Raw genomic sequence first — 23,767 nt, 5'->3', positions numbered from 1 at the left:
ATCAAAGTCCAGATCTGAAGCCCAATGCGAATCTGTGGCACTGTTTGAAATTTGTCAACAAACTACATTCTAGCAACCTGAAGAAGCCTTTTGGCAAATCTACCAGGAAGAACGTGTTAACATCTCTTCCAAACAGTGTCTTTCCCCATCATCAAAAATTGCTTCTACCAAATACTAGTGTAAAGTTGGGAAACCTTGGGTCATGTACCGCCTACCTAAACATTGCTACAGATCCACTACATCTTTTCATGGTAACAGAGTTTAACCTCTTTCTTGACACGTTGCAAACATTATTCAGGAACAAGTTGAGGAACATGATAAAAAGTTTAAGACTTGGTCTCCAGGTGGTTTTAATATTACTGCTTCATCCTTACAAATAAAAAGTGAAATAATCCCCCACAGACCAACAACAGCTTGCTCCGTTAAGGTAACTAACAAGCATAGGTAAGGATGGAGTGCAGAAATAAACGCAGATAAACTGAAACCATGTGTAAGAAGAAAGAAGGAATAAATACAGCAGTATTATTTTATTTCCAAAGTTCTGACCCATTTGATTTCGGTTTGTTTAATAAGAAAGAAAAAAGGAAGTTTCTTTTGGTCCTTTGTTTCCCGCTGAGGGCCACCAGTGTGTTCGGAGTAATGGATATTTCAGAACGTGGGAACAAATGCTTTAGAAAACATTCCTGTCTTAAGATGATGATAATAAAATCAGACCTATAGACAGAGAGAATGCCTTCATGTGAGGCGATTTTTTAGGAGGAAATTCCTCTGCCTGAAAAACGTGTTAAGATGCTGACGGAAGTGACGCATGTACCTCTCGCCCGACCTCGTGCTTCTTACCCAATTTCTTCATTAATATTAACTCTTGTGGTGTAAGAAAAAAGAGAATAAGAAGGAAAGGCAATGTTGAGCAAAATAGTACGAAATTAAGTGGACCTCTCTCACATAACAAATGAATGTTGCTTTATTTCTAGAATGAGGATAAAAATACAAGTAGCGCGTGAACTAGAATCGCTTCATCTGTCGTCTTTCCTGTCGTTTTTGCTTCTTCTCGTTGACCTCCTCTGCAGGCGCAGAAGAATCGGCCGAAAACCAGGGACCCAGGAAATTCGTCCACAGGAGCTGTGCAGCTCGGGCGGGTGCCTGAACGAGGAGAACATGACAAGAGGCGGTTAGAGGAAAAGGAAATGTGATTTATTTGTTTGTGCTTCATGTGAAAACCAGAATCACCAAAATGTGGTACTTACCAGAAGCCAGAGGTACCAGAAATAGAAGGAGAGGGTGCTGAGGACTTGGACGATAGCCGTCAGCAGGATGACGTCTTTAAGGTGCCTGCAAGGAAACACAGATACCTTTACTGTTGTATGTGTTATGAAAAATTTCTTCACATTTTTTTCTAACTAATACACACCTGTGGTCCCAGTTACATTGGAGCAGATTTTTCAATGCCCTTGTTTAGATGAAATGGAAGTTTTGTTGCATGAAACATGGAGCAAAACTCACAGAAACTGGTTGATTTCAGGCTTAGATGATGTCCAAATAAAACACTAACTGTAACAGTGATGTGTCTCCATGTTTGAACAGTGTATTAATTATTTTTGGGTAACGTTGTAAGACGTGTGCTTGTGGTGTCTAGCATTGGTTTCAAATGGTAGACATTGGCTTGTCTGGTCTCAACCACAGTGAAGGTTATGGCATCTTAAATTTGGAAACCGCCAAAAGGCAACAGCATAGTTAGATCATCTGCGGTTTTTACACTATGCACCAGCACACATCATGCACAATGAGAGTAAAAGTAAGTCTTCTGCTGATTCTGTGACTCAAGATCTACCTGTTTGGATCATTCAGAACTCTGAAATTTACATATCTGAAATTCACAATCTACTAAACTTGTCTAAAATAAACCAACATTGGGAGATGTTGTGGCCTAATGGTTAAGGTTGGGCTAGTGAACAGGCTAGTGAACAGGTCAATTCCCCATGTCCACCAAGCTGACACTGATGGGCCCCTGAACAAGGCCCTTAACCCTGACAGGCAGAACCAGACCACATGAATGTTCATGTAGCTTTTAGATGTCTTTACTTTCTAGCACTTCCACTTTAGACATTTTACTTACTGCAACTTAAGAAGCAAAAAAAAAACCTAAACAATGGGACAAGGCTGAGTGTGACATTGATGCAGAATCCATCACAATGATAGAAGTGATGCTACCCATGTTGGAGGTTCAAATTCTAAACCATCGAACAGAAGGTCTGGAGTTTAAATCCCAGATGCACCAAACTGTACCTGCTGGGGTCTCTTAATTATACAGCTGTGTGAAATGAGATGAGATATGGGTTAATCTGTTCACTCACTCTGCCATGCCCTGCTCCATGTTTAGATCTATTCCTCCATCCAGTAACGTGCCGTTCTCACCAAATGCTGGTTTTGCCATCGTTGCCATGGACCTGTAGCTGCCAACATACACCACCAGTGCAAACAACAATGGGATCTGGAATAAAAACACGTTAACATCTAATCAGTACCTTGTCCAAATTCTAAACTAGGGCTCAGGACTGGGTACAAGTGCAAACTGAAATCTGAAGTTCTCTGAATATCCAGAAACAAATAAAGTACACGGGTTGTCATGGAAACTCCTATGTTGTTTCGAATAGGTCTTACTTACCCACGTCGAAAAGGAGGTGTCATAGAAAATTAAATTTGCTGCTGTGTACACGGTCTGAAAGTAGGAAAGAAATGAAGAAGTGTGTAAGAGGAAAATAATCTGAGGATCAGGTGACAAAGTGGAAAGCACAGCACGGGTGTCTCACATTGGCTCCTATTATGACTCTGGTGTAGAATTTCAGTGTCGCCTTGTTCTCCTCATGGATTTGCTTCTTGCCTTTGGTTCCAACCTTTCCTTTAGGCTGCAGAGGAAAAATAAACACACAGTAACAAATAACGGATTCAACAATGTTGTCTATTTAAAGGTACTAGAGGAAATCCTCATTCATAAATCTGATGTTTGTTTGTTTTTTTATACGAGTTCGAATTTAATTCAGTTTTATTATTTATTATTTTATTTATTATTAGCACTTTTAGCGACGGATGCTGTGACAAAGCAGTTTTACTGAAGTCTAGATCTAAAATTTCAGTTTGAGCAAATCAGAGGTGACAACAAAAGGAATCAGCAGTCCTACAGTATGTCGAAAGTGAACAGACTGCTTTAAGGTTTGAGGTGTTTGGATCACAAATAAGTAGCTGCAGGTGGAAGAGCATGGAGGGGTAAAGGGAACCCTGAACGAGGAGGTTTAACGCTCCGTTTTGCATCGTCATGACTTTACCATTTGGACAGCACTCGACTCGATTCTACAACAGAACAAAGCCCTAAAGTACTGCTCCAAATTACAAATAACCTACTTAGGAAGGAGCAGTCAGTCGGCTTCTCGGCCAGCGCTGTCACTCAGCTCAAACGTGCTGATGCGAGAGCAGCCTGACAGCAGGGTACAAAGCCAGTCCAAAGTGTGGGAGGAGCTTCAGGAAGCATGGAGTGAAATCTCTAAAGACAAACTAGAATGCCAAAGATTAACAGATTGCAAGTCCTTATTTTAACTGTGCCAGTGTCTTGACTATTTTTTATACAATATCTAAACTAATTTATTAAAAATGAATGAGATTTCATGACAAATGTAAAACTTTGAACAGCATTGTTCAAAACTATACGGTCAAAAGTATGTGCACCCCTGACCCAGTATGTGCTTGTTGAACTGAACCTCCCATTCCCAATTTAGTCCGTAATACACTGTGTGTGTGTATGTATGTGTTTTATATATATATATATATATATACACACACACACACACACACACACACACACACACAGTATGTGTGTGTGATGAAGAAACACGTCTCAGGTGTGATGATGAAACACGTCTCAGGTGTGATAATAAAACACGTCTCAGGTGTAATAAAACACGTCTCAGGTGTAATTAAACACGTCTCAGGTGTAATTAAACACGTCTCAGGTGTAATTAAACACGTCTCAGGTGTAATTAAAGACGTCTCGGGTGTAATTAAACACGTCTCGGGTGTAATAAAAACATAACCCAATAAGCTGCTCCTGAATAAACTTAGTGAATAAATGGATTAGCTACTACAGCTAACTGCCGATGACACGACTGTGGTGGGTCTCATCAGCAAGAACGACGAGTCAGCACACAGAGAGGACGTGCAACAGCTAACAACCTTTTGTAGAACCAACAACCTGTCTCTGAATGTTGATAAAACTAAAGAGATGGTTGTTGACTTCAGAAGAGCACAGAGCGACCACTCTCCGCTGAACATCGACGGATCACCGGTAGAGATCATCAAGAGCACCAAATTTCTTGGACTTCATCTAGCGGAGAACTTCACCTGGTCACTCAACACCAGCTCCATTACCAAGAAAGCCCAGCAGCGTCTCTACTTCCTACGAAGGCTGAGAAAGGCACATCGCCCTCCCCCATCCTGACCATGTTCTACAGAGGGACCATTGAGAAAATTCTGAGCAGCTGCATCACTGTCTGGTTTGGGAACTGTACCATCTCGGATCACAAAACCCTGCAACGGATAGTGAGGACAGCGGAGAGGATCATTGGAGTGTCTCTTCCCTATATCATGGTCACTTACACCACACACTGCATCCACAAAGCCAACAGCATTGTGGATGACCCCAAACACCCCTCACACACACTCTTCACCCTCCTGCCATCTGGAAAAATGTACCGAAGCACTCTGACCCTCACGACCAAACTGTGTAACAGTTTCTTCCAACAAGCCATCAGACTCCTTAATAACTGAACTAAACTGTACTGAGCACAACATACACACACATTATCTGTATGGACTGCACAGACCTACACCAAATACACACACTTCCAATATATATCCATCAATCTGTTTACATGATGCTTACATCCATCAATCTGTTTACATGCTGTTCTGCACGTTCTGTTTACATGCTGTTGATCTTTGCACATACTGTACAATATTTCAGTCGTTTGCTGTTTTTGCACAATCCTATACACTATCTCAGGGACCTGCTGCTAAGAAACTGTGTTCATTCTGGTATTACATTCTAGTATTTACACTATTCGGCGCTGTTTCTGTTTATTGTCTTTTTTGCAGTGTCTTGTAACTTTTCGTCTCTTTTTTCCTGCACCGTCTTGTCTTTTGTCCTGCACCGTCTTGTTTGTCTTGTCCTGCACTGTCTTTTTGTCTTGTCCTGCACTGACTTTTGTCCTGCAATGTCCTTTGTCCTGTACTGTCTTTTTGTCTTGTCCTGCACTGATTGCACCAGGTTGCACATATGCACTTTATGTACCTATGACTACTCACTACTACTCACTAAGTCCTTATAGCCCTGTCTTTGTTTTATGTAGCACCATGGTCCCAGAGAAACGTTGTCTCAGTTCACTGTGTACTGCAACAGCTATATATGGTTGAAATAACAATAAAAGCTTCTTGACTTGACTTGACTATCTAACACAGCCGTGTCACACAGTGAATTAAATATGTTTATACCTACCGCCATTACATTCACTCCCTCCTTCCAGGGTTGCGGTTATTTTTGTCGCAGAATTCGTTGCTTCTGTGCATTTACTTCTCACTGATACTGTTTTAAAATCACTATTTTACGACCTGAATGATAACCATGTAATGAAGTAGTGTAAAAGTTACACATCAGCGAAAACCAAAACGCTTTTCCGGCGCATGGAATCTACGTAAGCGACTGTTACGAGGTTAGTTGACGCTATGAAAAGTTAACGTGTTAGTCTTAAAAGCGCATGCGCAGATCTTCACGCATGCGCCACGTAGAGCATGTCACGTTAATACTGTCGTGATGTACTGCGTTTACTACGATTTTACGACGGGGTTTACAAAGATAAAACAATAGATTAGAATTAGAAGATTTTGAATTAGACTTTTCTCTGTCAGCATCACAACAAAAGGCCAATGGGGTCAATGTAAAAGTACATGTTGTGAAACCGTTTATATTTAAAGTTAAGATAAGATATTATATATGGAATGGTTATAATGGTGATAAACACAATTGATGAAAGTGATGTGACATACGGCTAAGTATCGTGAGAGAGAGACAGACAGAGGGACAGATGGAGAGAGAGAGACAGAGAAAGAGTGTGAGAGAGACAGACAGATGGAGAGAGTGTGAGAGAGACAGAAAGAGAGTGTGTGTGAGAGAGACAGAGAGAGTGAGAGAGACAGAGAGAAAGACACAGATGAAGAGAGAGATTGTGTGTGTTTGAGAGAGAGAGTGTGAGAGAAAGAGAGAGTGAGAGAGTGTGAGAGAGAGACAGGTGGAGAGAGAGAGAGTGTGAGAGAGACAGACAGAGAGAGGGAGAGACAGGGAGAGAGTGAGAGAGAGACAGACAGAGAGAGAGTGAGAGAGAGACAGACAGAGAGAGAGTGTGAGAGAGAGACAGAGAGAGAGTGTGAGAGAGAGAGAGACAGATAGAGAGTGAGGGAGACAGAGAGAAAGACACAGATGAAGAGAGAGTGTGTGTGTGTTTGAGAGAGAGTGTGAGAGAAAGAGACAGACAGAGTGAGAGAGTGTGTGAGAGAGAGACAGGGAGAAAGACAGGTGGAGAGAGAGAGCGAGCGTGTGAGAGAGACAGACAGAGAGGGACAGATGGAGAGGGAGAGACAGAGAGAGAGTGTGAGAGAGAGACAGACAGAGAGAGTGTGAGAGAGAGAAACAGAGAGAGAGAGAGAGTGTGAGACAGAGAGAGACAGATAGAGAGTGAGAGAGACAGAGAAAGACTCAGATGAAGAGAGAGTGTGTGTGTTTGAGAGAGTGTGAGAGAAAGAGACAGACAGACAGAGAGAGTATGAGAGAAACAGACAGAGAGAGTGTGAGAGAGAGACAGAAAGAAAGACACAGATGGAGTGAGAGAGAGAGAGAGAGAGAGAGAGAGAGAGACAGTCAGACAGACAGACAGATGGACACAGAGAGAGACCTTGTGCATCACCACCTAAGATTAATTTTGTGAAGATTTTAACAGAAAACTGAGATTAAAAACCTCTCATTAACACACAGACTAAGCTTAGTTTTACTGAACAGCTTCTATTCTTACAGCAAGTTTTTAAAACATTAATAAAAGCCAAAATAAATGGTGTAATTAATGATGAACAAATTCATCCACTAATCGAATGCTGTTGTGTTCGGGAAGAGCGGATTGCGCATGCGCGGCGCAAATCGGGTAGGGAATATGTTAGGCACGGGTAGGATTTAGTAACCACAAGAAACCTGATTCGAGCCGTTCATTTCACTTGATACGAATGAGGAAGTAGAGAGTCATGTGAGCGGCGTGGTGTTTGTGCTGAAGCCTGCGGCGGAGCGCTGTGTCCTGGTCCATCATGGTCTTCGAGTCTTTGGTCAGTGACGTCCTGAACAGGTTTCTCGGTGACTATGTGGAAAACCTTGACAAATCGCAGCTGAAGATCGGCATTTGGGGAGGTGAGTGAAGAATGTTATTGCGCTCTGCTGGCTAAAAAATATCCCCTGGTCTGATAAATAAAGTGTGAATAGACTGGAGACTGAGTTCCAGCGGTGTCGCAGTGTGTTTGTTACCTTACACCTGTGGTTTAATGTGGCATCCTTAAAATGAACTGTCAGTGTGTGTCTGTCAGTGTGTGTCTGTCAGTGTGTGTCTGTCAGTGTGTCTGTCAGTGTGTCTGTCAGTGTGTCTGTCAGTGTGTGTCTGTCAGTGTGTCTGTTAAAGTGACTGTCAGTGTGTGTCTGTTAGACTGAATGTTAGTGTGTGTCTGTCAGTGTGTGTCTTTCAGTGTGTGTCTGTCAGTGTGTGTCTGTTAGAGTGACTGTCAGTGTGTGTCTGTCAGTGTGTGTCTGTTAGAGTGACTGTCAGTGTGTGTCTGTTAGAGTGACTGTTAGAGTGACTGTCAGTGTGTGTCTGTTAGAGTGACTGTCACTGTGTGTCTGTCACTGTGTGTCTGTTAGTGTGTGTCTGTTAGAGTGACTGTCAGTGTGTGTCTGTTAGAGTGAATGTAAGTGTGTGTCTTTCAGTGTGTGTCTGTTAGAGTGTGTCTGTTAGAGTGACTGCCAGTGTTTGTCTGTTAGAGTGACTGTCAGTGTGTGTCTGTCAGTGTGTGTCTGTTAGTGTCTGTCAGTGTGTGTCTGTCAGTGTGTGTCTGTCAGTGTGTGTCTGTCAGTGTGTGTCTGTCTGTGTGTCTGTTAAAGTGACTGTCAGTGTGTGTCTGTTAGACTGAATGTTAGTGTGTGTCTGTCAGTGTGTGTCTTTCAGTGTGTGTCTGTCAGTGTGTGTCTGTTAGAGTGACTGTCAGTGTGTGTCTGTTAGAGTGACTGTTAGTGACTGTCAGTGTGTGTCTGTTAGAGTGACTGTCACTGTGTGTCTGTCACTGTGTGTCTGTCACTGTGTGTCTGTCACTGTGTGTCTGTTAGAGTGACTGTCAGTGTGTGTCTGTTAGAGTGAATGTAAGTGTGTGTCTTTCAGTGTGTGTCTGTCAGTGTGTGTCTGTTAGAGTGTCTGTTAGTGTGTGTCTGTTAGTGTGCCTGTTACCTTACACCTATGGTTTAATATGGCATCCATAAAATGAACTGTCAGTGTGTCTGTCAGTGTGTGTCTGTTAGAGTGACTGTCAGTGTGTGTCTGTTAGTGTGATTGTAACCGTGTGGTTCTTAGTGGGTGTCTGCTGGTGTGACTGTTAGTGTGTTTGTTAGTGTGTATCTATTAGTGTCTTTGTCAGTGTTGATCAGTGTGTGATTTAGTGTCTGTCGTTGTTCATGCTGAAGATTATCTGTGCAAATTTACATATTTTGTTTATAGTGTTCTGTAAGATGGAGTTTCTTTGTGTAATACTGTTTGTACGTGTTGCTTGTTTCAGTACTGCTCAGCATTAGTAGTTTGTTTTGGTGTGTTTTTTTTGGTCATACTGGGATCACATATCAGTTGAGCAGCAATATGCAAATTAGATCATTTTACCACCTGCTTGGTGGTGATAGGATTTTGTCAAAATGAAAGTCTCACTACTATAGAGTTCAGATTTATCATTCTAACAGTGACTTTTAGATGCAGACACAGTCCTGTAATAATGGAGCTAACATAATGTAAGAAGTCTGCATAGTGTGTAAAGAAAAACACTGCCATAGTCATTATCCTTTTTCTAAGAAAGTGTCTGATGGAGTCTGATGTAACACATGGGGATTGTCACTGGCCAACAGTTCAGCTGCATAGAAATATGTGAAAATCCACACACACACAGAGAAAGAGAGAGAGACACACCTGAGTCCACAGGTTTAATCAGTTGATGTTGACTTGGTTTAGAACAAAACACACACACATTCAACAGAGTTACAGTGTTACAGAGTTACAAAACAGTGTCCTGTATTGTGTGAAGCAGAAGCTGAAATATGTGCTGAATATAGTTAAACTGTATTCAAGATAGGCTTTACATCATACACACATTTCCTGTGTTGATATTCCTGGGGTACTTATTCTTAATATAATCCTTCACTAGCACTATAATACTGGTACAATAATAGGTTTCCATCACTGAGTGTTATGGTTTGAATCAAATAATAAAGCATTATGAATATCCACTAGTTGGTTATTGGTTGGACTAGTTGGAAAAAAGGACATCTGTCTGAAATGATCTGTTTTTCTGTAAAGAACAAGACCTTTGGACTTCCTCAAACAAAAATTGTGGACCTCCATCCGGTTTGACCTTAGAAGTAATATCCAAACAACTGATAAGCATCTCTGCAAATATAAGGAGTTTGGACCACATGGATAATGCACTCTTCAGGGTGTAGGTACAAATAAACTGAGAGAAATGAAGACATTTTGGTGCAGATGGTTAAACTGAATCTGAAGACAACAACCAAGGAACTGGTGAAGAAGATGGATGGAGGCATTAAGGACAGTCAGTTATCATTATTTCTGTAGGGTACTAAAAGAGACTGCATTCGACAGTAAATAATAAATATGATTTACAAGCATTTAACTGTTTGACCAGAACTATCATCTCTAAATGTAGTGGAAGCACCATGTTGAAGCTGTGTTTTGCTGGAAAAGCTTCTGGTTCACTTCAGAAAATTGATGTCATCCAGAGGAAGGAGGATTATGTAGAAATATTAAAGCAACAGTTTAGTACATCCTCCGGAAAGATAAAAGCTGATAATGATCTTAACCAAACCTCAAAGCTGCAACAAACTGGCTTAAAGACTGCAAAATCGAATGTCCCAAAAGAAAGTCTGTGGACTGAAAAGCACGAAGGCCCAAGCTTGTGGAAGGCGACATTGGGGCAAGTCATGGCCTAATGGTTAGAGAGTTCGAGTCTCGGGCCAGCCACGACTGAGGTGCCCTTGAGCAAGGCACCGAACCCCCCAACTGCTCCCTGGGCGCCGCAGCATAAATGGCTGCCCACTGCTCCGGGTGTGTGTTCACGGTTTGTGTGTGTTCACTGCTGTGTGTGCACTTTGGATGGGTTAAATGCAGAGAACGAATTCTGAGTATGTTTCACCGTACTTAGCCGTATGTCACGTCACTTTCACTTTCACAAAGAGTTGGATTTAAATCAAGGAGGCCATAATGACCAATGCTACTAATGTACTAGTGTATGTAAACCCACTCAAAATCTGATATGGGATACAAGCTGAAATAAATTGATTGTTCTTTTTAATGATAAAAAATTAGGAACTCTAACACAGGAAATGTGTAGAGTTGTGTCTTTTTTAGAAGACCAGCGCATCTGCTCATTTATGCAGTTAATCAGTCAGCCAACCAGCTCGCAGACTCTCTGCAAAAACAGGATATCATTTCTGTATTTTCTTCCGACCATTGTGTGTGAAACTCCCATGAGATTTTCTGTAGTATCTGTTACCAACAGCCAAGTCACATAGGTCAGACTTATTCCCATTCTGATGTATGATATGGACAGCTCTTGACCTGAACCTGTGTGATTTTATGCGTTCTGCCACATGATTGGCTAACTGGATAATCATAATGACTGGATAATAATAAATGTGCAGTGTTACTAATGAAGTGTATGGTGGGTGTATATCAGTGAGTGTTTACATAGTACACTTTAATGGAGATCACATCCCTGAAAGTATCGGAACGAATTGCCAAATACAATTCTTTTGTTTTTGTTCTAAACTGAAGACATTTGGGTTCGAGCTCGAAACATGAATATGAGACGCTGGATCAGACTTTCATCTCGGAGTTTTAAACCACTTCATACCTTTTAGTGTGTGTCATGTAATTCATTAGACAAATGCTATTACTAAACTTTTATGGATATATTACGCTGTCAAGTTTAAACAGCTCTCTGTCTCCTCTTCAGGAGATGAATTGTACTCAGTACTCAGGACTGGTCCAGTCTAAAACCATTCACTTTCCCCCGATGAAGTGCTTCATCCATCGTGCACTCCATCATCAATAAAGAATAGGTAGAAAGTTCCAGAAGCAGCCATGTGCAAGCTCAAGGTTGTTGGTGATGTCACTGTTTGTTGTTTTGGGGATTTTCCTCACAGCTCTCACAATGTTTTTTGCCAGCTGCTGTTATTTTCGTAAGCCAGCCTGTTCAGGTTCTTAGTACAGCACTAGGGTTTCTTACTTCTAAACAATGCTGCATTGACTTTACCCAGTGTTTGTGAAATGCTTTGTGAATTGATCTTTTTTTTCAGGTTCAAAATGGTTTGCTTTTCTCCCATCTCTGGTTTTCATGTTGGTTTATTCTTTGCCTACAAATGGAGTATTCAAACCCAAAGCAGACATTCAGTGCTATTCAATGTTTAAACAGTCAACTTATCAGGACACGATAAACACCTGTTAATGACACGTTCAAATATTTTTTGCACACTTGAAAAATAGGTGGGTTCAAACAGAAGGTGCCATGTTCAGTCATTTAGTATATCAGGAAGTGAAAAATGAAATTCAGACCCAGTAATATGAGATGATCTTTTGATCTCAGTGGCTTTAAATCAGCTGTATCGGTACTACTGTACTTAAACCATGCATATAGACTTCTACACTTCCACAGACTCAGTAAGTGTAAAGCTTTTTGTTGCCTCATCCACAAAACCCATTCAACAGTGTGAAAAATCCTGGACTTTCCTCCAGAGAAACATCACTCTTAACTATTCCATATTCAGAAAAACAATGAGGCCTTGTGCACAAGAACCACAAACACTAATCAGATTTAATAAAACCTTGGCTGTTTCTGCTTTTTAAACTTTCAAAGTTCTCTATTCCTGCTCACAAATATCCATAAATATCATAATTCATGCGATGTGTATATATATATATATATATATATATATATATATATATATATATACGTATTTGTGTATATATATATACGTATTTGTGTATATATATATACGTATATGTGTATATATATACGTATATGTGTATATATATACGTATACGTGTATATATACGTATACGTGTATATATACGTATACGTATATGTATAGGGTTCCCATTAGTTTTTGAGTGAAGTATAATTGACAACGAGGAAGGGAATAGCAAAAAAAAAAAGAATAATTTTTTTTTATATTATAGATTATAGTTTTATCATAGAATTAAATTGGTGAAATTCTGACTAGCTTATAGATAAATGTGAGCTGTAATTTTGTCATTTGCATTTGATTTCATTTAGAAAACTTGGTCACTCACCATTAAGGATCTCTTGTACTGTAAGTGTATTTATGCTGACCAATATGGCTTCCATTCTGGAGGATTACTGGGATAACCCAAAATCAATCCAAGTGTTGGTGAGATCTGGGCTGTATTACATGTTGGTCTCTCCAAACCTGGAATGAGCACATGACCAAGAGAATGGCTCTTGGGAATTTAATTTGGCTCATTTTCCTGTCATTATGGAAAGGAAACCTTTTCTCCTAGCCCTGTTGTTTGGCGTTTGGTTGTTCTTCTAAAAATAACAAAATGCTGCTGGGCCTGGGAATATACATGATCCAATACACTATTTATATGATCATGTAGCTTATAAATAAATGTGTGAATGTGTAAAATCACTTCACAGCTTTTTGCAGCCTGTAACTGTAGAGTGCAAATAGCTAGAGCAGTAAATATAAATACACAGAAACAAACTAGTTAACCAGTTTTAACAAATAACTCCAATATTTCTTTAGAAATTATTTTTACTTTATTTTGCTTTGCGTGTTTTTGGTTACCCAGGACCAGTCCACTGGCTCGAAATCCACTTGGATACCAGATACCGGTACAGTCTTAGATACCGTACATGACTTACAAAAGATCATCTCTTATCGACTAAGCCACTGTTGAGTCTATTGAGACTTAGCAGGAGGCATGGCATATATCAAACACTGTTATCTGCCATGGAAATCAACCAGCCTTTCCTGGACCTCCTGTTGTAAAAGAAAGCATGTACACCTCCGTAATAAAATCACAGCTGTAGTGCACTTTAATGGCAGGCTCCTGAATGTGAGCTGCAAGAAAAGTGTAACTGGGATTTATGTGATGAATAATTACTAATTATTACCTTTCTTTCTAGGTGATGTGGTTCTGGAAAACCTAAGAGTGAGGGAGAACACATTGGTAGGCAGAATTCCAAATCTTCTTTATTCATTTTAACGTAATTAACGAAAGTTTATTGTATTCATCCATTTTGTTGAAATGGAAAATTTTGAATAGCATACTGTACAACTTTGCTCGCTAGATCAGTATACTGTAGATATGCTAAAGCTGTTGGTCATACAATCCTCTCAGATTTTGGTGATGTTATTTTAGCGCTTATATCGGTATCACCTGGATATCATCTCATTCCTTTACACATACAATGAAGTGTCATAGGTTTAGCTTTAAATACTTTCATGCCGAAGCCAATCTCACAGTGTAATGGCATTATAGCTGGATTCAAGGTGGATGATGGCAACCTTCATGCCACACCTTCACACCTTCACCTTAGATACAGGTTACCCATTCCAGTTTCCTTGGGCCTATTAGAACTCAGATACCTTCTCATCCTGTTCCATTCAGACAACCTAATGACATCATTAGTTACCACAGAGGCCAAAGATTGAGAAATAATTAGGAGAGTACTGCTTACAAGCAAAGGAAGATCTGAGAAAATTCAACCAGGTAGTGGTGGGCTTCTTGTTCTAGAGAACAGTTCCTCCTAACAGAGCTGACTCTGCGAGGTGACCCTGGTTCCCACTGCTGATCACCCTAGTGGTTAGAATGTCCACTTCCTCCCCAGGAAAACGTCCTGTTAAAGGTGAATGGAGAGCTGAAATATGTGTGCACATGCACGAAGATGATATCCAGGAGTTAGACACCACCCTTGGTGGATTAAGCATATTAAAGATGGGGTCTCTGATGTTTGAAAGCCAATGTTGACATATAAAATCACCAAAACAAACATGCCCCTAACCCAAATGGGTCCCACCCCTGTATTGATAGCTCCGCCCACACATACATACGTAACTAATGGAAAGAAATGTGTCTTTTGCTGAAGGGAAGAACAATACGATTGCAGATAAACAAACAAGCAAAAATGACACACAAGCATATGCAAAGGACGGCATATATCAGTTCTGTGAAACAAAGCAAAACCAACGTTACTCACCTATTGAGAAGGAAAAAAGCAACCTTGGTGTCCCATCGCAGGCCTTCCAGCTCGATTTCTCTCCAGCGCTGGAAAGCTAATCCTATATTAACACGGTCCTACTTCTTGCCTTATCCCAAGCCTTTCTTCGCTTTCTTTATTTGTTTTTATCCACCATGTCAATGTTAAAACCGCTTTCTGCTAATGTCACACATGCGCACTGAACACTCTCTCTGCCCATATTGACAAGACACGCCCCTTTCTGCTAATTGGCTACAAGTTAGTTTTGTTTTTGTTTTGTTTGGCGGCCCAACGCAGTTTTCTGAAGCATTTCTCAAACAACGGAGACCGCACCTTTAATGTCACAATAACATTATTAGGTGTGCCTTCTGTATTAAGGGTAACTCACTAATAACATACTGTATATACTGTCTAATATTAAAAAATATATTGTTTTTTTTCCCCCCAGAGTGAACTGGATGTACCGTTTAAAGTGAAGGCTGGGCAAATCGGTAACAGCTCATGTTCATTTAAGATGTTTAGTGGATATAAATATACACTTCAACACCTGATGTAGTCTCCCAGTGATAGATTTATAACCAAACAGTCAGCGTGCTTTGATTAATTGCTTTTTGATTAATTGCTTTTTTAAGGATTCATTTGACCCATTGTGGAAAACCATTATAAAATATTTGACGTTATCCGATCCTGATAATAAGTGGTAAACAGACACCGATATTTCATCACCAATAGACTTCCCAACTTTATATAAGGTCTTTGTTTTAGATAGGGCGATATACATTCTTCTAATTAGCTCAATCTCATGCTGAAAATAAGATTCAATTCTATTATATCTTTGTAAAAAACACTAAAATGCCATCAAAAAAGCCTTTCACAAATCATTAGAAATTCTTATGGCCAAAATGTAAATGAAACTCATTTCTATTTTACTGGGTTCACCTGAGTCTTTAGGAACTTCACTGTGTTGACACACTGAACAAATTCCATTGGTCACTTATTAACATGGGAAGCTTGTAAATAAATGGGTATAAATGGGTCAGTAGCCACAAAAACAGTTATATGGTTATAAAATGTACTGTTAGTGCATTAAAATAGAATTGGAAATCACCAAGAGGAGACAATGAGGAGGATGGTTAAAGCATGGAGGTTGGAGATTTGCAGACGTTGGAAGCATTTGAGGGACACCAATTTTTTAAATCTAAAGATGCCACTGCCAGGCCATGTGTACTATTTGAAGTGTGTTCCAGAAGAAAGGAACCTCAAAAGAAAGCATCTGGAAATGGATTTGGGATGGACCCCATTGAAAACCTGGAGAGATTCTCTAGAGAACCATCTAGAAGTTCATTCTTAAATTTACTTACAAGCTGACAGTGGTGAGATTAAGCTAATTAAACACAAAAACGTTTTTTCACTAAAAGAGAACATCGATGCCCTAAATGACGGCCTGGCTGTATTAGGTTGATGTTTTTTAATCAGAAGTTCTGTTAAAACTTAGTTTGTAATGTGTTTTGTTGTGAATAGCAGAGACGTTATTGTTCATGTGTTTAAAGAAGATGCCTCGTAAATAGAGAAAAGTTAGTCGTGTTCACTTCACTATATTTTTTCTAGGCAAGCTAACATTAAAAATCCCCTGGAAGAATCTCTACAGTGAGGCTGTGGTTGCTACCTTGGATGGTCTCTATCTCCTCGTGGTTCCTGAAGCAAGTGAGTTTTGAAGCTGTTTGGGTAAAGCACTGACTAAACCCAACACAAATCCCTGTTCATTCCAGAGCAGCAATATATCATGGATGGTTATTTTGCACTAGCAAAGGATTTGAAGACTTTTGGCAAGAAGGAATTAGTGTTAGGTCTGTGGTGAACTCAGACTATACGATGACCCATTAGTTCCTCAGGAGCTCTTTGTTGCACTATTATAAACCGTTGTAGAAAAGACATTATTTACATTTACATTATTTACTGTCCAGTGTCACCCAAATGAGGATGGGTTTTATTCTGAGTCTGGTTCCTTTCAATGTTTCTTCCTCATATCATCTCAAGGAGTTTTTCTGTTTCTATTCTTCTGTAAAGCTGCTTTGAGACAATGTCAAAAGCGTTAAGTAATGGTCTAGAATTCAGTTATATTTTCACTTGTTTCGGCTGATGATATGTTATCACTGGGAAACATGACCGTAGACGGACCTTATGGTGGTTACTGAGAATCAGGACCAGTTTTTTTTTTTATCTCTCTTCAACCAGAAATGTATTATTTTATCTTAAAAAAAAGTGTGAACATGTGAGTGGAACAATACACCAGTCCACTATGAAGTACCTTAATGGCACCATGCATTATAGCATTCTAGGTCTTTCCCTTCACAAAAAAGCCAAGCGACCGTTATTAAACCTGATGGTTATTTAACTTGTTTCTTGCAGCTGCGTGAAGTATCTTTGATCCTTTAGATCCATCACGTTGCTCTCGTCAGTGCTCTCACGTTAGACCCATCACATTGCTCTCGTCACTCTTGCCTTCCTATTTCTCATCGTTGTTCTTTTCCCTCGTTCTTTTTTTACGCTTCCTGTGTTTTGAAGGCATCAAGTATGACGCAGCTAAAGAAGAGCGCCATCTCCAGGAGGCTAAACAGAGGGAGCTTCAGCGTATCGAGGAGGCCTTGCAGCTGGTGGCACGCAGAGGTAAAGACAGGACACGTATGTAGAAGTCAGAAAAAAACAATCGCTGTATGTTTCAAATCACCTCAGTTGACTGTCACTGAGCCAGTCTCATTGTTTAATAATCACGCTTTACTAACAAATGCGTTATTAATCTTCTCTGTTAATCTGTTTACTCACACTCTCTCACTTTGTCACTTTCTAACGCTAACAACTCTGTATTTATTTGCTTCCTGCTTTGCGTGGCTGCGTGCAGACTCTCAAGCGGGAGAGTTTGTGTTTAATCTGGAGAGTTATGTGTATAAGGACACTCGCGGTACGTACAGAACCGCTTTTTTTTTAGAGAGAATTTGCTGTGTGTGTGTGTGTGTGTGTGTGTGTGTGTACAGTAGAGATGAGTAGATTCTGATAGCTCAGTACAATAAATCTTTATTTGATCTTATTTTTTAATAAACAAATTGACTTTTGCCTTTTGAACGTGAGTGTATGAGTTTGTTGGCAGGTTTCCTGTGTGTGCTTTTTCTCTGTTGTGTTTGTATGATCTTTTCCCTTCTCTCTTGTATTGACTGTTTTCTCTCTCTCAATGCTACACTCTGTAAGACAAAGGACGTAAACGTAAAGATCACAAAAAACACTTAAGGATGTGTAAAAAGCATGAGCACAAACCAGGTAGGTGTTTGTGGTTTAGTGCTGGTGACCTCATCGTCTGTATCACAGAATTAAACCTGATTACGTCTTATTATCGTCTAGTGTCCCGTCTGTCTGTCTGTCTGTTTGATTAACAGTCCTGCATGACTAACACTACTAGAGGTGTTTCCCCCTCCGTTAATTTCGAGTCCTTTCCCGTTATAGAGAAGCCTCCGGATGAGAAGAAAGACACGTTTGCTGAGAAACTGTTCACACAAATAATCAAAAACCTTCAGGTCAAGATCAGCAGCATTCACATCAGATATGAGGATGATGTAAGTATCCTGCTTTGTGTAGGCTGTTGGTCAATAGAATCATTGTGTCATTGTTTATTGAGTGCACATTTAATCTGAGGTGTTTCTATATAAACCAGGTTTCTGACCCTCAGAAGCCTCTTTCCGTGGGAATGACTCTATCTGAACTCAGCCTACAGGTCAGAACTCACATATGCTTTATTACATGTGATTAATCTTACGCATTCATTTCAAATGATACGTACCATTCTTTTTATTCCCACAGACCACAGATGAGAACTGGAGGACTTGTATTTTAAATGAAGCCGTCAAAATAATCTACAAGGTAAACTGCAGCGTGATTTGAAGATCGTTTTTTGTTTATTTACAATTGGGGAAGATGCAGCATGTCATGGAGAGACATGGTGTGTGTGTGTTTTCAGCTGGGTCGTTTGGAGTGTCTGTGCGTCTACTGGAATGTTAACAGTCCTATCTTCTACAGAGACTCCTGGGAGGTTATAGTGGTAAGTTTTCTCTTTCTGTCTTAGACTTTATATTTATTTAAGAAGACTACATAGCGGTTCAGGAAAAGAGGAAATTGGAGGCAGGCTTAAAACAGCTCAAAAGTATGATTTATTTCATATTTTTCACTTTTGCTTTTCTGTGCGTTTACTGTAACCACACACACGCACACACACACACACACACATGCACGCACACACAAAGTTTTGAACAGTTTCTCTCTGTTTTTATCCCTCCTGCACCTCACTGCAACAGAGAACTGTGATTAGGTGTGTGATTCTTACCGCTCGCTTCCCTCGGCTCCGCCCCCTCCATTCACAAACCGGCGCTCGACCACGCCCGCGCATCCACAGACTCCTGCTTTGTTTTCTGTTCCTCATTTCTGCAGAGAATATAATTTAGAGACAGTATTTCTAATTCAGCTCATGATTTCTAAGCAGTGGTTAAAGCTTAACAGTAAAGACTGAGAGTTACTGAGAGTCAGAACGTCAGGATTTTCCCTTTTTGGGCCCTTAATCAAGGCCCATAATTCTCTCTGCTTTAGGGGACTGTATCATGACTGACCCTGTGCTCTGGCTCCAACTTCCTAACAAGCTGGGATATGCAAAGAAAGACCGTATGGTGGACCTATTAAATGAAGGCTCCCTCACTTCAGATCCATCAGCTGATAATTAGCCTCTATTGCTGTGTGTGTGACTCAGACAGAGTGATGATTATGGTGGATGATAGGGTTTTTAAATCTATGACCATACATAGTCATTTAGATTAGATACATCCCATGGATTTAGGCTAAGAATAACTAACCCTAAGGTTGTGGGTTTGAGTCTCGGGTAGGGCTGGGCGATAAAACGATAACGATATGTATTGCGATAGACACGTGATCGATAGCGATAAAAAATGTGCTCGATAAGACGTTCGATATTTTTTATTCTTCGTCGGAAGAAAACAGAGGTTGCGAAGCAAGTTTGGTTGCCTTAACAAAGGCACTCGCTCTCTGGTAACTTGGGGAGTGACACTCTAACAGCCAATCATGTAACAGTATCAAGTTTGGTTGTGCCATATCGTTGTCTCGTGCTGGTGCTGGATTCCTCTTCAGTAACCAGCGACTGATAAGCAGAAAATGAGCCGCAGCGAGAGAGGAAATTGTAAATAAAAGAGGAAAAGTCAGCTCGCCAGTATGGCAGTTTTTTGGATATTCTAACTAGGGCTGAAACGATTCCTCGAGTAACTCGATTACAAAAATTGTCCGAGGCAAATTCCTCTGCCTCGAAGCCTCTTTTAATTCATTTTAAAGCTCGCGTCACGTTCTTGTGCAATTATTTTGTGTGTGTGTGACAACGCGTTTACGTAAAAGCAGAAGGAGACACGAGGAGTTAGCGGTCTTTTGATTTGAGGGCGCGTGCTACTGCGGGCTGCAAAATGTAAGGGTGCGATAACAATGTCAATAAGCAAAGAGAAGAAACAAACAGGAGAAAACGACAGAAAATGTCTAAGGTTTGGGACACTACTAGAGCGTCTGTTTTCAGCAGCAGGAAACATTTTTTCAATGCGCAGGGCAAGCCTCAGTTCTGAGCATGTTGATACCTTTTTTTGTTGCAATCACATGCTCCTTTAAAGACTTTTAAAGCACACACATGTTGAGAGAGAGATTATTTTATATTTATATTCTATTATTTTATTATTATTTTCTTTTTTTATATATATATATATATATATATATATATATATATATATATATATATATATATATGTATGTATATATATATATATATATATATATATATATATATATATATATATATATATATATATATATATATATATATACACACACACACACACACACACCCTGTTCCAAATTATTATGCAAATTCTATTTAAGTGTCACAAAGATTAAATATTTTGTTTTTTAGTTTAACTCATGGATGGCATTGTGTCTCAGGGCTCTTTTGATCACTGAAAATCTCGGACACCTGTGATAATTAGATTGCCAGGTGAGCCCAATTGAAGGAAAAACTACTAAAGGAGGGTGTTCTAAATTATTAAGCAGAGCACCATTTCCATGCAATAAAAAAGGATCTCTCTGCTGCCGAAAAGAGTGAAATAGTTCAATGCCTTGGACGAGGTATGAAAACATTAGATATTTCACGAAAACTTAAGCGTCATCATCACACTATTAAGAGATTTGTGGCTGATTCAGAGCACAGACGGGTTCGTGCAGATAAAGGCACATTGAGGAAGATATCTGCCAGATCCATGCATCGGATCAAGAGAGCAGCTGCTAAAATACCATTACATAACAGCAAACAGATATTTGAAGCTGCTGGTGCCTCTGGAGTCCCACGGAAATCAAGGTGTAGAGTCTTCCATAGTCTTGCAACTGTGCATAAACCTTCTAATCGGCCACCCCTAACCAATGCTCACAAGCAGAAACGGCTGCATTGGGCAGAAAAATACATGAAGACTAATTTTCAAACAGTCCTGTTCACTGATGAGTGCCATGCAACCCTGGATGGTACAGATGGATAGAGTAGTGGATGGTTGGTGGATGGCCACCCTGTTCCAACAAGGCTACAACGTCAGCAAGGTGGTGGTGGAGTCATGTTTTGGGCCGGAATCATGGGATGAGAACTGGTCGGCCCCTTTAGGGTCCCCGAAGGTGTAAAGATGACCTCTGCAAAGTATGTGGAGTTTCTGACTGACCACTTTCTTCCCTGGTACAGAAGGAAGAACTATGCTTTCTGTAATAAAATCATCTTCATGCATGACAATGCACCATCTCATGCTGCAAAAAACACCTCTGCATCAATGGCTGCTATGGTGATAAAAGGAGAGAAAGTCATGGTGTGGCCTCCATCCTCCCCTGACCTCTATCCTATTGAGAACCTTTGGAGCATCCTCAAGCAAAAGATCTATGAGGGTGGGAGGCAGTTTACATCTAAACAGCAGCTCTGGGAGGCTATTCTGACATCTTGCAAACAAATTCAAGCAGAAACTGTCCAAAAGATCGACTGGTAAATAGAGAGCTTCGCCTTGCGGCTTAGCTCTTTCTTCACCACAACAGACCGGTATATCGACCGCATCACTGCAGAAGATACACCGATCCGCCTGACGATCTCCCCTCCATCCTTCCCTCACTTGTGAACAAGACCCCAAGATACTTAAACTCCTCCACTTGAGGCAGGGGCTTTCCACCAACCTGAAGGGGGCAAGCCACCCTTTTCCGGCTGAGAACCATGGCCTCGGACTTGGAGGTGCTGATTCTCATCCCCGCCGCTTCACACTTGGCTGCAAACCGTCCCAGTGCAATCTAAAGGTCCTGATTTGAAGAAGCCAACAGGACAACATCATCTGCAAAAAGCAGAGACGAAATCCCGTGGTCCCCAAACCGGACTCCCTCCGGCCCCCGACTGCGCCTAGAAATCCTGTCCATATAAATAATGAACAGAACCGGTGACAAAGGGCAGCCCTGCTGGAGTCCAACATGCACCGGTCATATAGGGACACCATACTCCCAGAGCACCCCCCACAGATCACCACGAGGGACACGGTCGAATGCCTTCTCCAGATCCACAAAGCACATGTGGACTGGTTGGGCAAACTCCCATGAACCCTCCAGCAACCTGGTGAGGGTATAGAGATGGTCCAGTGTTCCACGACCGGGACGAAACCCGCATTGTTCCTCCTGAATCCGAGGTTCGACTATCGGCCGGATTCTCCTCTCCAGTACCCTGGCATAGACTTTTCCGGGGAGGCTGAGGAGTGTGATCCCCTGTAGTTGTAACACACCCTCCGGTCCCCCTTCTTAAACAGAGGGACCACCACCCCAGTCTGCCAGTCCAGAGGAACTGTCCCCAGCCGCCACGCGATGTTGCAGAGGCGTGTCAACCAAGACAGCCCCACAACATCCAGAGACTTGAGGTACTCAGGGTGGATCTCTCAGACCCGAGTTTTTGCCTCTGCAACCACCCGGGCTGAAGCTTGCTTGGCCCTCCGGTACCTATCAGCTGCCTCCGGAGTCCCCCGAGCCAACCAGGCTCGATAGGACTCCTTCTTCAGCTTGACGGCATCCCTTACTTCCGGGGTCCACCACCGGGTTCGGGGATTGCCGCCACGACAGGCACCGGAGACCTTACGGCCACAGCTGAGCGCGGCTGCGTCGACAATGGAGGTGGAGAACATGGTCCACTCAGACTCAATGTCTCCAACCTCCCTCGGGATCAGGTTGAAGCTCTGCCGGAGGTGGGAGTTGAAGATCTCTCTGACCGGAGACTCTGCCAAACGTTCCCAGTGGACCCTCACAGTACGTTTGGGTCTGCCAAGTCTGTCCAACTTCCTCCCCGGCCATCGGATCCAACTCACCACCAGGTGATGATCAGTTGACAGCTCCGCCCCTCTCTTTACCCGAGTGTCCAAGACATACGGCCGGAGGTCAGATGAAACAACCACAAAGTCGATCGTCGACTTCCGACCTAGGGTGTCCTGATGCCATGTGTACTGATGGACACCCTTATGCTTGAACATGGTGTTCGTTATGGACAAACTATGACTAGCACAGAAGTCCAATAACAGAACACCACTCGGGTTCAGGTCAGGGGGGCGTTCCTCCCAATCACGCCCCTCCAGGTGTCACTGTCGCTGCCCACGTGAGCGTTGAAGTCCCCCAGTAGAACAACGGAGTCCCCGGTCGGAGCACTTTCCAGCACCCCTCCCAAAGACGCCAAGAAGGTGTCTACAGAAGGTACTCTACACAGGTACTGTAGAGAAGGTACTCTACACTGCCATTTGGCCCGTAAGCACAAATAACAGTGAGAGACCTCTCCCCAACCCGAAGGCGCACCAGCCCGCCGCCTCTCACCGCGGGCAACTCCAGAGTAGTAGAGGGCCCAGCCTCTCTCGAGGAGTTGGGTTCCAGAGCCCAAGCTGTGCGTGGAGGCGAGCCCAACTATATCTAGTCGGTATCTCTCAACCTCCCGCACCAGCTCAGGCTCCTTCCCCCCCCAGCGAGGTGACATTCCATGTCCCTAGAGCCAGATTCCGTGTCCGGGGAT

General features: G+C 41.6%; 2 protein-coding genes across 4 annotated transcripts in view; one reads left to right on the top strand and one right to left on the bottom strand.

The window, feature by feature from the left end:
* Positions 1–941: 941 nt before the first annotated feature.
* Positions 942–5,760, bottom strand: tmem208 (transmembrane protein 208). Of its 2 annotated transcripts, none has more exons than XM_060877401.1 (6): positions 5,546–5,760; positions 2,811–2,906; positions 2,666–2,719; positions 2,355–2,491; positions 1,248–1,332; positions 942–1,143 (listed from the first exon to the last, which is right to left on the bottom strand). In XM_060877401.1, exons 1-6 carry the CDS (start codon positions 5,549–5,551, stop codon positions 1,006–1,008), a joined length of 516 nt encoding a protein of 171 aa, XP_060733384.1. In that variant the 5' UTR covers positions 5,552–5,760; the 3' UTR covers positions 942–1,005. The 2 variants fall into 2 exon arrangements, with proteins under 2 accessions (XP_060733384.1, XP_060733385.1); XM_060877402.1 differs by lacking the exon at positions 5,546–5,760 and adding an exon at positions 3,400–3,543.
* A 1,511-nt stretch (positions 5,761–7,271) lies between these two features.
* The window catches only part of vps13c (vacuolar protein sorting 13 homolog C), a 61,736-nt gene continuing 45,240 nt past the window's right edge, over positions 7,272–23,767 (top strand). The window contains exons 1-9 of one of the 2 annotated variants that reach the window (XM_060877400.1): positions 7,272–7,495; positions 13,558–13,601; positions 15,080–15,122; positions 16,240–16,335; positions 17,197–17,298; positions 18,127–18,236; positions 18,335–18,394; positions 18,481–18,540; positions 18,638–18,718. In XM_060877400.1, coding sequence (XP_060733383.1) covers positions 7,396–7,495; positions 13,558–13,601; positions 15,080–15,122; positions 16,240–16,335; positions 17,197–17,298; positions 18,127–18,236; positions 18,335–18,394; positions 18,481–18,540; positions 18,638–18,718 — 696 coding nt within the window. In that variant the 5' untranslated portion in view covers positions 7,272–7,395. The remainder of the gene's footprint in view (positions 7,496–13,557; positions 13,602–15,079; positions 15,123–16,239; positions 16,336–17,196; positions 17,299–18,126; positions 18,237–18,334; positions 18,395–18,480; positions 18,541–18,637; positions 18,719–23,767) is intronic. The other variant, XM_060877399.1, reaches the window with a different exon arrangement.

The sequence above is a fragment of the Tachysurus vachellii genome, chromosome 1 (genome assembly GCF_030014155.1).
Source record: "Tachysurus vachellii isolate PV-2020 chromosome 1, HZAU_Pvac_v1, whole genome shotgun sequence".
NCBI classification, from domain to species: domain Eukaryota; kingdom Metazoa; phylum Chordata; class Actinopteri; order Siluriformes; family Bagridae; genus Tachysurus; species Tachysurus vachellii.
The sequence above is the reverse complement of the archived record's forward strand: the minus strand, read 5'-3'. Positions and strand labels throughout refer to the sequence as shown.

Coding starts and splice junctions, on each gene's coding strand:
- tmem208 (XM_060877401.1), bottom strand. Junction 2,720..2,810: donor GAGTCATAATAGGAGCCAAT/GTGAGACACCCG, acceptor TCCTACTTTCAG/ACCGTGTACACAGCAGCAAA. Junction 2,492..2,665: donor ACACCTCCTTTTCGACGTGG/GTAAGTAAGACC, acceptor TTTTTATTCCAG/ATCCCATTGTTGTTTGCACT.